The sequence below is a fragment of the Puma concolor genome, chromosome E2, assembly GCF_028749965.1.
Source record: "Puma concolor isolate L17-30 chromosome E2, mPumCon1.1.hap2, whole genome shotgun sequence".
Lineage (NCBI taxonomy): Eukaryota > Metazoa > Chordata > Mammalia > Carnivora > Felidae > Puma > Puma concolor.
This window is the reverse complement of record NC_141681.1, coordinates 19,740,531-19,752,730: the sequence shown is the minus strand read 5'-3', so window position 1 is coordinate 19,752,730 and position 12,200 is coordinate 19,740,531. Positions and strand designations below refer to the sequence as shown.

The 12,200-nt window shown below is 47.4% G+C and overlaps 1 protein-coding gene across 7 annotated transcripts in view; it reads left to right on the top strand.

Annotated features, from left to right (window-relative positions):
- Window positions 1-10,463, top strand: part of SLC9A5 (solute carrier family 9 member A5) — a 32,349-nt gene extending 21,886 nt beyond the window's left edge. For 3 of the 7 annotated variants that reach the window (XM_086689192.1, XM_086689188.1, XM_086689187.1), the window contains exons 12-17: window positions 26-152; window positions 1,569-1,616; window positions 4,000-4,170; window positions 4,694-4,763; window positions 5,439-5,573; window positions 9,006-10,463. In XM_086689192.1, the coding sequence (XP_086545318.1) occupies window positions 26-152; window positions 1,569-1,616; window positions 4,000-4,170; window positions 4,694-4,763; window positions 5,439-5,573; window positions 9,006-9,478 (1,024 nt within the window). In that variant the 3' untranslated portion in view covers window positions 9,479-10,463. The remainder of the gene's footprint in view (window positions 1-25; window positions 153-1,568; window positions 1,617-3,999; window positions 4,171-4,693; window positions 4,764-5,438; window positions 5,574-9,005) is intronic. The other 4 variants (XM_025920523.2, XM_086689191.1, XM_086689189.1 and 1 more) reach the window with 3 other exon arrangements.
- Window positions 10,464-12,200: the final 1,737 nt, after the last annotated feature.

Here is a 12,200-nt window from a genome sequence, read left to right as displayed (position 1 = left end):
CACACATGTTCCCTGCTTCCTGCAGGAGGGAGAGTGGCAGTGGAGCATGTCTGGATCTGCAGGTGATTGACACAGTGCGCAGCGGCCGGGACCGTGAGGATGCTGTGATGCACCATCTGCTCTGTGGAGGCCTCTACAAGCCACGCCGCAGGGTGAGAGCAGGGAGGGTGTAAGAGTTCCAAAGGGGAGTGGAGGTGGGGGGCAGTTGGGGGACTGGTCTGGGGAGACCATGACTGCAGGCTCAAGAGGCAATTGGCACCAGCTAGTGAAGAGCTATAAGTGCCCAGTGGAAGAGCATGGGCATTATCCTGTAATAACATTTAGCTTTTTTTTTTTTTTTTTTTTGGAAAGGGTTGGGCTGATATAAGCACCGTTTAAAGATATCTTCTTCTGGTAGCAGAGCATAGACCAAATTGGAGGGGCGAGGTGCGAGGCTGGGAGAGCCAGTTGGGAGGCTGGAGTGAAACACTGGATCAGAGTTGGGTGGTGGTAAAGGAGAGTAGCACATAGGATTGAGTGGTTGTCTTGAGGAGGAGAGGAGGGGATGGACTACAGAAGGCTTGATGGGGTCACAGGCAGAAACAGAAGTGCTGAGGAAGCCTGTGGGACCAGCTTAGTATGGGGAAGGCAGACATCTTTTGTAGGTAGTGTTAGTCTAATGCAGGTCAGGAAGCTCAGGCTGGAATGGTCCAACCCATTCAGGAAGGAATCTGTTGCAACCCCACAAGGGGGCAGCATGCCATTACCTTGAACTTTTCAGAAATGGGAAGGCAGCTGTTACCATTCCTGGCAGTTTTAACAGTCAAGATTGTTTCTACGGTTGAGACAGAACTGGCTTCCTTTAACTTGGTGGCACGGGTTATAATTTGACTCTCTGCAGCTCTGCAGAATAAGCCTTCAAAGGTTTCAAGACAGTTCCTTTTCACACAGTCCTTCTTGCCCTCAGGCCAGCATCCCCTCTCCCTTGTCTCCCTATGTCTTCTCTGGTCATAAGAAACAAGGCCCTGAATGCTGCTCTAGATGTGGTTGACCACAGCAGGGCATAGAGGCTTTCTTACCTTTTTAGTTCTAGAACTTGCAAGTCTCTTCCCGATGTTCTGAATCCCTCCAGCTTTGTCTTACCACTCTGAGGCCCCAAAATGTCCTTACAATCAGGCATACTCCCATGTCTTCCTCAGTTAATGGCTATTCGACTCTGTCTCATCCAACCTGTGGGGGTTTTTGTTTCATTTTGTTTACTTTTTTCTTAAGGCACATCTCACTCACAAAACTAGACAGAATAAAATAACTGATTTATGCATTACTCAGCTCCCCTAATTATCGATGCATGGTTGATCTTGTTACATTCTGTACCTCTACCTCATCCCATCCACACTTTTTTATCTTAAAGCAAACTCCAGACATAGCATATCACCTCTAAATATTTCAATATGTATCTCTATGTGGCAAGAAGTCTACGTATACAATGCATGTATAAAATAGTAGTGTGATTATCGCTTATAACAAATAACAATAATTTCTTCTCACATGAAATATCCAGTCAGTATTCATAATCATCTTTTTTCCAGGTGGTTTGTTTAAATCAGGATCCAAATAAAGCCCACATTTTGCATTTGGTAAATATTTCTCTTTATTAAAGGAAAAAATCTCTAATACTTCCTTCTCCTTTTCTCCCACTTGCTATTTATTTATTGAAAAAACTGGATACTTTGTCTCAGGGAATTTCCCATCTTGTAGATTTTGCTAATTATATTCCAGTGGCGATGTTTAACATGTTTCTCCAACCCCTGTATGTCCTGGTACTTAAATCTAGAGGCCTGGTCAGATTCAGGAACATTCAGTAGGTGTGCTTTGTATTATGTATTGTATCACATCAGGTTGTACATAACCATTGGTTGTCTATGGATGTGTGTGCATAAGATTGGTCAATGGGTGCAGTTCAACCAGTTCTTATGTAATCAATTAGAAAACAAAACAAAACAAAACAAAACAAAACAAAACAAAACAAAACTGGAGTAAGACTGTGCTTATCCCCGTTAAATGTCATTTTATTTGATTTAGCCCATCAGTGCATCGTTTGGATCCCATGTCTGGCACCAAATATCTGTTCAGATTCACATCATGTGAAAATTTGCTAAGCCTGTTAACTTTATATTTATCCAAATCAACATAAAAAGTTGAATAGGATAGAGCTGAGGACAGAGCCCTGTGGCATGCTACTAAAGACTTTCCTCTAGACTGACATGGATCAAGCATTTTTGGGTATGGTTACTCAACTAGTTCTGAATCCATTTAGTTATACCATAACACAATCCATAATTCTTCATGTTCTTCACAGAAATGTTATCCGAGAGAGAGAGACAGAGTGTTTAGTATGGAGTTACAAATATGAGATTATAGTTTCAGAGATGAGGGCTGGAAATAAACATAAACAGTCTTTATTGTCAGAGATTTCCTCACCTGGAAACATCAGAATCCCTTGGGGGAGCTTGCTAGACTACATATTCCTGGCTTTACCTCCTGGAGATTCTGATTTTGTAGTGTGGAATGGGACTAAGAATCTATGGCCTTAATAAATCGCCCAGGTGATTCAAATGCAGCTGGTGTGATGGCTGCATGATGTTTGTGACTGGGCTAGCTGAAGCTGGGGGAATGGAGAGTTCACTGCAGAGAGCTTTTGGAGGTGAGACAGGAAGGCCAAGGACAACACTGTGAGAAATGCACATGGGAGAAAAGGAATGGGAACCAGCGAAGGAGAGGAGATGCGCAGTAGCAGATGGTGTCTTGGAGGCCTGGGCCAGAAGGACGGCTGGATGCTGCACAGAAGTCAGGCCAGCGCCTAACCAGAGATCATGCCATGGCACTGGTGACCAGGGAGAAAGCACTGTGGACTTGTGGACCCTGGAGTTGTATTTCTGGTATTTAAGAAAGTAATGGGTATAAGGGAAAGTATCAGAATCAAAGTATAAAAGTTTGGCAGCAAAAGGGAAGCAGTGGCCTTAATGAAAAGGCTTTCTTCAGGGGAGAATGGGCCAGGGGCATGCTTAAAAGCAGGGTGGTGGGCTGGTTGGCATGATGAGAGAAGGAGTGAAGGTGCTGGAGGGCCAGGAAATAGGAGGGAGCAGGAGCTGATGGAGGCAGGGAAGAGTGGGCTGAGCAAAGTGGAGGCCAGGGTTCAGGGTACGCCTGTGAGGGAGCTGGATTCCTGCACCCCCAGCAAAGAGGGATCCCTCTCGGTGATTAGGTGGGGGAAGGCAGATGGAAAACTTGAAGGGAGCTCTTAGAACTGGATTGGGGCAGCAGAAAATACAAGTTGTAAGAAAGGGTCGTACTAGGGAGGTGAGCCCAGATAAGGTGATTTGGACCAGATGGCAGTACTTCTTTTTGGCAGTCTAGGTCGGTATGTAATGGGCTTGGTCTTTGTGAGAAAGAGTGGGAAGGAATAGATGATGGGAGTGGTCCTAAATTGGGTGCAGGTGGCTTTTGGGATCAAAAGAGTCCAGGGTGTCAGGAGAGATAGTTCTGGAAGTCCAAGGTTGTTGCAGAAATGGCTGGCTGGAGAGTTTCTCGTAGAGGGAGAATCCTATATAGCTGGATAGGGGTGTGTGGGCCAGGCACGGGGACCAGGCTCCTTAAATGGAAGGGCAAAGAAGGAAATGTCCCCCACAGTCTCATTGCAGCCCCAAGGGACAAGATACAGGGTCCCCTGCCTCTTGTTACTTCATATCAGAGAAAATTGGGGAAGGGTAGTGTGGAGGATAGAGACAGCCAGATTTGGGGGGATAGGTTCAGTGATAAAGGGAAGTTATTCCCCCAGTGAATTGAGAATGCAGAGTGTCTGGCTGGGTTCCTTTTGTACTTTTTGTTTTTTTTTAATCCGTGGCTAGTTCTGGAAAAATGGGGCTGGGAGGGTCTATCGTGCACATGCTGCTATGGCCTGGTCTCCTGTGGGAGGCCAAGGCTCCTGGCCTCATGGCAGGGTGGGCCTGTCATTGCCAGTACAAAGCCAGCTGCAGCCGCCACTTCATCTCAGAGGATGCGCAGGAACGGCAGGACAAGGAGGTCTTCCAGCAGAACATGAAACGGCGGCTGGAGTCCTTTAAGTCCACCAAGCACAACATCTGCTTCACCAAGAGCAAGCCACGACCTCGCAAGACCAGTCGCAAGAAGGCATGTGCTTTCTCTGGGACTTCTGTTTGGGGCTGGAGGCTGATGGCACATAGTTTTGAGCTTCCAAGTATTGGAATCCAGCCCAGGGGAACCCCTAGTTGGTTAACCCTCAGAGTCTTGGTGGCTGCAATAGTTTGGGTTCCCTTTTGTATCTTCCTAGAGTCCCAGAAGGGTAAGGTGAGCCCTTTTGAGGGAGATCTGCATCTTGCTTTGTGGTCACATCCTGGGAGGCAGCAGGACCTCCTACCAGAAGTGACCCAGCATGAGAAAGGCAGGTTCCTGAGGTCAGGGGGGAGGGGGCGCTCCAGGAGTGCCTAATTCAGCCCAGGCTGAGGCATCCAGAGCCCTTGCTGGGGCATAGGTTACTTAGACTCTACAGTTGGCTGGGGGGCCAAGGGCTGATGGAACTACTGGGATTGATATAGATTCCCTCCCCAACTGTGTCAGGAAGACCCTACCAGACAACAGGGTTGGGATTTTGAGCCAGGGCCAGAGACTTAGGGTTTTTTTTCTTGGTCCTCAGAAGGATGGTTTAGCTAACACTGAGGCCACAAATGGGAAACCTCCTCGAAATCTGAGCGTTCAGGACACAGGCAAGCAGGGAGTGGGGGTGGGGGGGCTGAGGATGGGGTGGGGGGCAGAGGCCCATCAGCCAAAACCTGTAGGATCTCCTCTGTGCTACATTCAGTGCCATGGACTGAGGCTTCTTCCCTCAGGGACCTCTTGGGCTTACCTGATTTCAAAGCTGGACATGTTCTAAGCAGTTCTTAATTTGTGACAGGAGGTATCTAGTAGATAACTACAGGTTAGAGGCCTTAAGGACAGGGAGAAGGTGTCATGGAGAAGGGGGGAGCTTGAAGGATGGGTCACCCATGGGGCCCAGTGTCCTGCCTACAAAACCAGGAGTTTTTTGGATGAGCTGAGCATTGATGGGTCTTCCAGCTCTCCTGATGCTCATGTTTTCAGTTAATGATGGGGCTTCAGGGCTGAGAGAAGATGATGGAGGAGCTAGAAAGTATGACTTCCCTCCTGGCTTCCTTGGAGGACTCTGCTTTCTCTGGTGGCCTCCTAGGGCTCTGTAGCCCCACTTAGCTTCCTCTTCAGCCCCAACCCACTAGTCCAGTGCTGAAAGAGCCAGAGGATAAGGTGGGGAGGCTCTGCCAGCCGTGGGCTCTGCCTGGGTGGACAGGGAGCTGGTTTGGCGTCGTGCAGTACCAAGAGGCAGCTGCTGGGCTGGCCACCCCCACTCAGCTCTTGTCCCTGTCCAGCTGCTGTGATCTTAACTGTGGAGTCTGAGGAGGAGGAAGAGAGTGACAGTTCGGAGACAGAGAAGGAGGACGACGAGGGGATCATCTTTGTGGCTCGGGCCACCAGTGAGGTTCTCCAAGAGGTCAAGGTCTCAGGTAATGGCTTCCTCCCAGCCCCCCACCCCCACCTGGGGCAAGCGGGAGCTGTGCAGCTGCCTTCTTCCCTCTTCACGCATGGCCTTTCCTCCAGACAACTCCCTTTTCCTACTCATTTCTTTACCAACCAGCATTTCCTGAGCATCTCCTTTATATCATAAATCTGACATACCTGATCTAATTCAATCCTCACAATAACCAAGGTGGGGAAACTGAGTTCATAGAGAAAAAAGGGACTTAGGATTTGTCCAGCAACCCACAGCAGAACTGGAATTTGAACCTGACCCATCTGACTCCCAAAACCTACACCTTTTTCACTGCCTCATTGCCTCCCTTTACAGTCTAGCTAGGAATATGAGGTGACAAGCAAACCTAACACCAGGCTCTGTTGTGACTCATGCTCAGCACACCTGCCCTCAGGTAGAGGGCACCTGGTGAAAGTGGCCGCCTGACCTGGGGGAGGAGCCTGAATTCATCAAAATGGCATTATAGCAGATAAAAAACAATACATACATGTTTCCATATGTGGAGACCTAACTTACTCATATCATTGCTAGTTGGCTCCAGCATCCTCAGGTGTCGTTTTAAAATGTCTTCTTATAGAAAATAACAAAATATATAATAGACAGAATCATAAAGTTAACTGCCTATTACCCTGCTTCAATAATTACCTACTCCTAACCAATCTTCTTTCATCTCTCCCCTCACCTATGCCCCTGTCTTCACTGGGTTCTTTTGAAGCAAATCTCAAATATATCACCTTGTCAATAAATACTTAAGCATGCATCTTTAAAAGATAAGGATTCTTTTTAAAAAATACAACTGCAGTACTATTATTATATCTAAAGTCCCTGTCGTCAAATATCCAGTGTTCAAATTTCCCTGATTGTCTTAATATTCTTTTTTTTTACAGTAGGTTTGTTAAAATAAAAATCCAGATAAGGCCCTCACATGACATTTGGTTGATAAGTCTCTTTTAACCTACAGCAATGGTTCTCAAGGGGGTGGTAGTGGAGTGATTTTGCCCACAGGGGACATCTGGCAATATCTGGAGACATTTTTGGTTGCCACAGCTGAAGAGGTGCACTTGCATGTAGTGGGTAGAAGCCAGGGATGCTGCTACATACCCTGTGATACACAGGACAGCCCTACAACAAAGTATCTGTGTCCCATCTTGTCAGTGGTGTCAAGTTTGAAAAGCCCTGATTTACAGGTCCCCATACCTCCTTTTTCCCCTTCCAGTGTATTTATTTATTCATTATTACCTTTTTAAAAGGCTCTTCTTAAAAAATATTTATTTGTTTGTTTGTTTGTTTGTTTATTTATTTATTTATTTATTTATTTATTTATTTATTTTGAGAGAGATAATATGCACGCACGTGAGCAGTGGAGGGGCAGAGAGAGAGAGAGGGAGAGGCAGAATCCCAGACAGGCTCCGTGTTACACCACAGACCCCATCACAGGGATTGGTCCCACAACTGTGAGATCATGACCTGAGCCAAAATCAAGAGTCAGAGGGGCGCCTGGGTGGCGCAGTCGGTTAAGCGTCCGACTTCAGCCAGGTCGCGATCTCGCGGTCCGTGAGTTCGAGCCCCGCGTTGGGCTCTGGGCTGATGGCTCAGAGCCTGGAGCCTGTTTCCGATTCCGTGTCTCCCTCTCTCTCTGCCCCTCCCCCGTTCATGCTCTGTCTCTCTCTGTCCCAAAAATAAATAAAAGTTGGAAAAAAAAATTAAAAAAAAAAAAAAAAGAGTCAGATGCTCAATCGACGAGCCACCCAGGTGTCCCTCCAATGTATTTATTTAAAAAAAAAAAAAATTTTTTTTTTCAACGTTTATTTATTTTTGGGACAGAGAGAGACAGAGCATGAACGGGGGAGGGGCAGAGAGAGAGGGAGACACAGAATCGGAAACAGGCTCCAGGCTCCGAGCCATCAGCCCAGAGCCCGACGCGGGGCTCGAACTCACGGACCGCGAGATCGTGACCTGGCTGAAGTCGGACGCTTAACCGACTGCGCCACCCAGGCGCCCCCCTCCAATGTATTTATTGAAATAATCTGGTTATTTGTCCCACAGTCTTTCCTTGTCTGGATTTTGTTAATTGCATCCCCAAAGCATAATTTAATATGTTCCACCATTCCTTATATTTCCTTTAAACCAGCAATTAAATCTAGATCAGATTTCAGTTTAGATGTTTTGGTAAGAGTACTTACTTGAGAAGCAGTGATGGTGTAGTTTGTATCACATCAGGAAACACATCCCATGTCATTGTTTCTCTTTTGTGAGGTTAATACTGATCGTTGGGTTCAGATGTTAGCCCCGTCCATTATGAAGTTCGCCATCAGTGTTTCACCAGTCTTAGCAGTCACTGATGATCATTGCTAGATCCAACATTTCATCCAGGGTTGTACAGTGGTCATATTCTACATTGTTTTTTCGTCTGCGTTACTAGCAATTCTTCTATTAAAAAAACTTCTCGTCAATGACTTTGTTACTTTGAGGTACAGTTCATACTGGAATAGATAAATGCTTGATTTTATTCCTTTCACTAATCAGTTTTCAAACCAATGAAACATCCTCCAAAGGTGAAGACTGAATTCTTTTGTTGTTTTAGTTTGGTCGTTGTTGTGAAAATGTAATATTCCAGGTCTTTTAAGAGAGGTAGTTTTACTTCCAATCACAGCATCAATACATTTCATACTGTACTTGACTGCTCAGGACTTTATCAATGAGCAGGTATGTATGTGCACCTGTTATACGCAAGGCATCATGCTTGACTTGGAGAGCAGGGGGTGGTAGGTGTCCAGGGGTTTCTCTTTCCCAGGTCTCCTCTTTCAGAACCTCCAACTTCCTGCCATGCAGTGGCCCAGTCTTCCATCCTGGCTGCCAGCAGTCCTGGGACTCCTGGCTCAGGTCCCCTTTGTGGCACAGTGTTAGCCTACTATTGGGTTTGCATGAGCTCACACTCCTGGGCTCTGTCCCACTAAAGGGCTGTTATGGGTGCTCAGGCAGGGTGTCCAGCACCAAAGCCTTTGGTGTAGAGCCTTGAGATATTCCTCACCCTCATTGCTGTCTCCTCTGGGATGGGCCTGGCAGGATATGGTTTCTTATGCCAGTGCTGCAACTCGGTGAGGGCTGATCACAGATTTGCTTTTTTCCTGCCTGGCTCCTGCTTTCTCTTGCTTTAGTTATTTTCATTTGTTTAGTCAGTATTTGCCAAGCAACTACTATGTGCCTAGGCCTGTTCTAGGTGCTGAGGATACAATGAGAGCAAAACCAGCTATAGTGCTTTCCCTCAGCAAGGCATTCATCAACTAATTACACAAATGGATGTAATAGGGCAAATGTGGAATGAATTTATTTATAAAAATGCAGTTATACTTGAGAAGGATTCCAATGTGTTACTAATGAGTTCGTGTGCATTCTCTGTCCCTAGGGAGCCTTGAGGTGTGCCCAAGCCCACGCATCATCCCCCCCTCCCCAACCTGTGCAGAGAAGGAGCTACCCTGGAAGAGTGGTCAGGGAGATCTGGCAGTCTACGTGTCCTCGGAAACCACCAAGATTGTGCCTGTGGACATGCAGACAGGCTGGAACCAAAGCATCTCATCCCTGGAGAGCCTGGCATCCCCACCCTGTACCCAAGCCCCAACTGTGACCCGCTTGCCTCCTTGCCCACTGGCTGCTGAAGAGCCTCAGCACCCTTTCAACCTGCCGTATGATCCACGCCCTAGCTTCGCCTTTCCCCCAAGCCTGGCCAAAGCTGGCCGCTCTCGCAGTGAAAGCAGCGCTGACATCCCCCAGCAGCAGGAGCTACAGCCCCTCATGGGATATGAGGACCGCACCCATCTTAGTCCAGGCACAGCCAACTCCCACTGGTGCATCCAGTTCAACAAAGGTAGCCGGCTGTAGCCCAAGACTCAAGGAGTCAAGGAGGAGTAGGAGGCTGGATCCCCCATGGGAAGTCTTCCCTGGGCAATAGGCAGAGGCAGAGGAGCCCACTTAGCCTGACAGGGGGCCAGAGGAGCCTGAACTAGCAACTGGGCTTTCTTGTGGCAGGTCAGAAGGGTGTTGAGCTGGTCCTCACAGCGACACTTTCACTACCCTCCCTGCTCCTAATTCCTGCCATCTTCCCTTTCACTAAGGCCCTTACCCTGGCTAAAGACCCAGTCCAGAGCTTCTAGGAGCTAGGCCCACCCAGTTGGGAAGCTGATGCTCTTTCCCCAGTGGACCCCCCGGGAGTCACTCTAGGCAGCTGTTCCTGCCCCCAAAGCAAGGTATCATTCCACAGCTAATGCTGGCCTTTCCTGCCCTTCACTCACCCCAGCACCAGCTCAAGGACAGTACCCTGGCAATGAGGCTCCTTGAGGGGCTGGTCCTCAGAGGCACTGGGGTGGGAGGTGGAGCAGGTCTCAACCTTAGGCTTTGTTACCTGTTGGGTCAGCTACCTATAGCCAATTTTTGAGGGGCAGTGGGAATCTGTGTCCACTTCTTGCTTTATCTCCTACACTTTGCTGACATTTATTGGGGCCATAGTTCTTTCTTTTACAGGATCAAGGCCACAGGGCTGGGCCTGGCTTCAGATCAGGGCTGTTTCTTGGCAGGGGTCATTCTGAAGATATGCTGCTCTGCATCCAAGTCTGGAACTTTCAGATCTCTGGGTCTATATTTTCTAAGGAGGGGAGATAGTGGCCTCTGGGACACTACCACCTTGACATTCCCCAAATAGGAAAGAAGCCAGGTATTCCAGGGCCACCACTCCACTTCTCTGGGAGCTGGGATGCCTGGCTGAAGTAATAAGGGGGCTGACTGGGTGGCAGGTAACTTTCCTGGGGTTAATACCTGCTTTGTGTCTTGTATCTTGAACCTGAGACACATTAAATATCTCTCAGATGGATGGGTGTCCTGTGTCCATGGGGGGGTGGCTCTAGGGGTGGGGGTGGGAGCAACTGGGGTATCTAGTGAGGGAAGCAGAAACTTGCAACTGCCTGCCTTGGGGCTTTTAGGATAGAGAATGGAGGGAGATCCTGGGAAGGACTGTTAGGCGTGCTGGCCCTCTTCCCTTCTCCTTCCTCCCTTCCCAATATGGTCCCCTGAGCAGGGGGCCTGCAGTAGTAGTCCAGGGATCACTGTATGGGCACAGGGTCACAGAAAATGGGGAGACCAGCAGGGAAAGAGACCCCAGAAGATAGATCCCCAGGTACCCAAAGATGCAGCCACTACATACTGGGACCAGATAAGCCTTCCTTGAAAACCTGGAGGCAGGTGTAGGACAAATAAACAGAAATACTCTGCACATGGCAGATGGGAGGCCAATATCCAGGGAGCTGGTTACCCTATAAGTTTACACTACAAATTAGGTAGTGTGGGGTCCAAAAACATCTAGGAACAGAAAGGAGACCCTTAGGTAATAGCAGTCCCAAATTTAATTTCCACTGTGTCTGAAGAACTTTTAAGAAAACATCCGACTTTATTGAGATATGACATATGCTATATATATAAAACATATAGTTATATAACATATAGTATATAATATACCATAAAACTTACCCATTTAAAATATACAGATTGGTGGTTTTTAATATATTTATGAGTTGTGCAACCCTCATCACAATCTAAGTTTGGAACATTTTAATTATCCCCAGAAAACCCTGTGCCTATTGGCAGCCACTCCTCATCCCCTACTGCCCCGCCCTAGGTAATCACTAACCTACTTTCTATTTCTATACATCTGAAGGACTCTGGATGCTGTGAAGGTTACATATTTAGTCAACAAGCATTTACTTTTTCTGTGTTATGAATGGGAAAATGGGAGGAGGAGTGACTTGAGCTTTGCCCTCACATTATTTATACTTGGCAGTGATAGGGCCTGGTAGTTAAACAGTCCACTTGACAGTTATGTCAGCTTAGGCATGCTACATATACTCTGTGAGCCTCAGTGTCCTCATCTTTAAGACAGAATAACAGTTATTTTATAAGTTTGCTGTCAGGATGAAATGACAAAATAAGAATCTAGTACACAGCATGGCCCACAGTAAGGGATCATAAATGTTTGCCATTACAGTTCTTTTTTTTAAAGTTTATTTTGAGAGAACATGCTCAGGAGGGGCAGAGAGAAAGGGAGAGAGAATCTCAAGCAGGCTCTATGCTGCCAGCACAGAGCCCAATGCAAAGCTCCATCTCACAAACCATGAGATCATGACCTGAGCTGAAATCAGCCAATAGCCACCCAGGTACCCCAAGAAGTATTTTGAGCCACCTGGGCACCCCATGCCACTACAGGTCTTATATCGCAAGGCAAGGAGCAAGGAAAGTGCTGTGGGGCCCTGAGGAGATTTGGGAAGGCTTTGGGAGGAGCTAGTGTGGGTGAGAATGTGTGTAGGGATTCAGACAGTATAGGCAAAGCTGGGTGGGTGCATTCCAGGTAGAACAGCATAAACAAAGGACGCCCAGAGCACACATGGCAAAAAGCTAGGAGCAGTGGGTGTTGTACTCTGGAGAGACCAGCCAGGGACACAAAGGCTTGAGGGGTGACACTGCTGAATTTCAGAGGTGGCAGAAAGTTGGTCTGGGAGAATTGTGATCTGGAGTGTGGTGTGGGCAGTAATGTGCTTTTTGGGAGCTCAAACGCAAT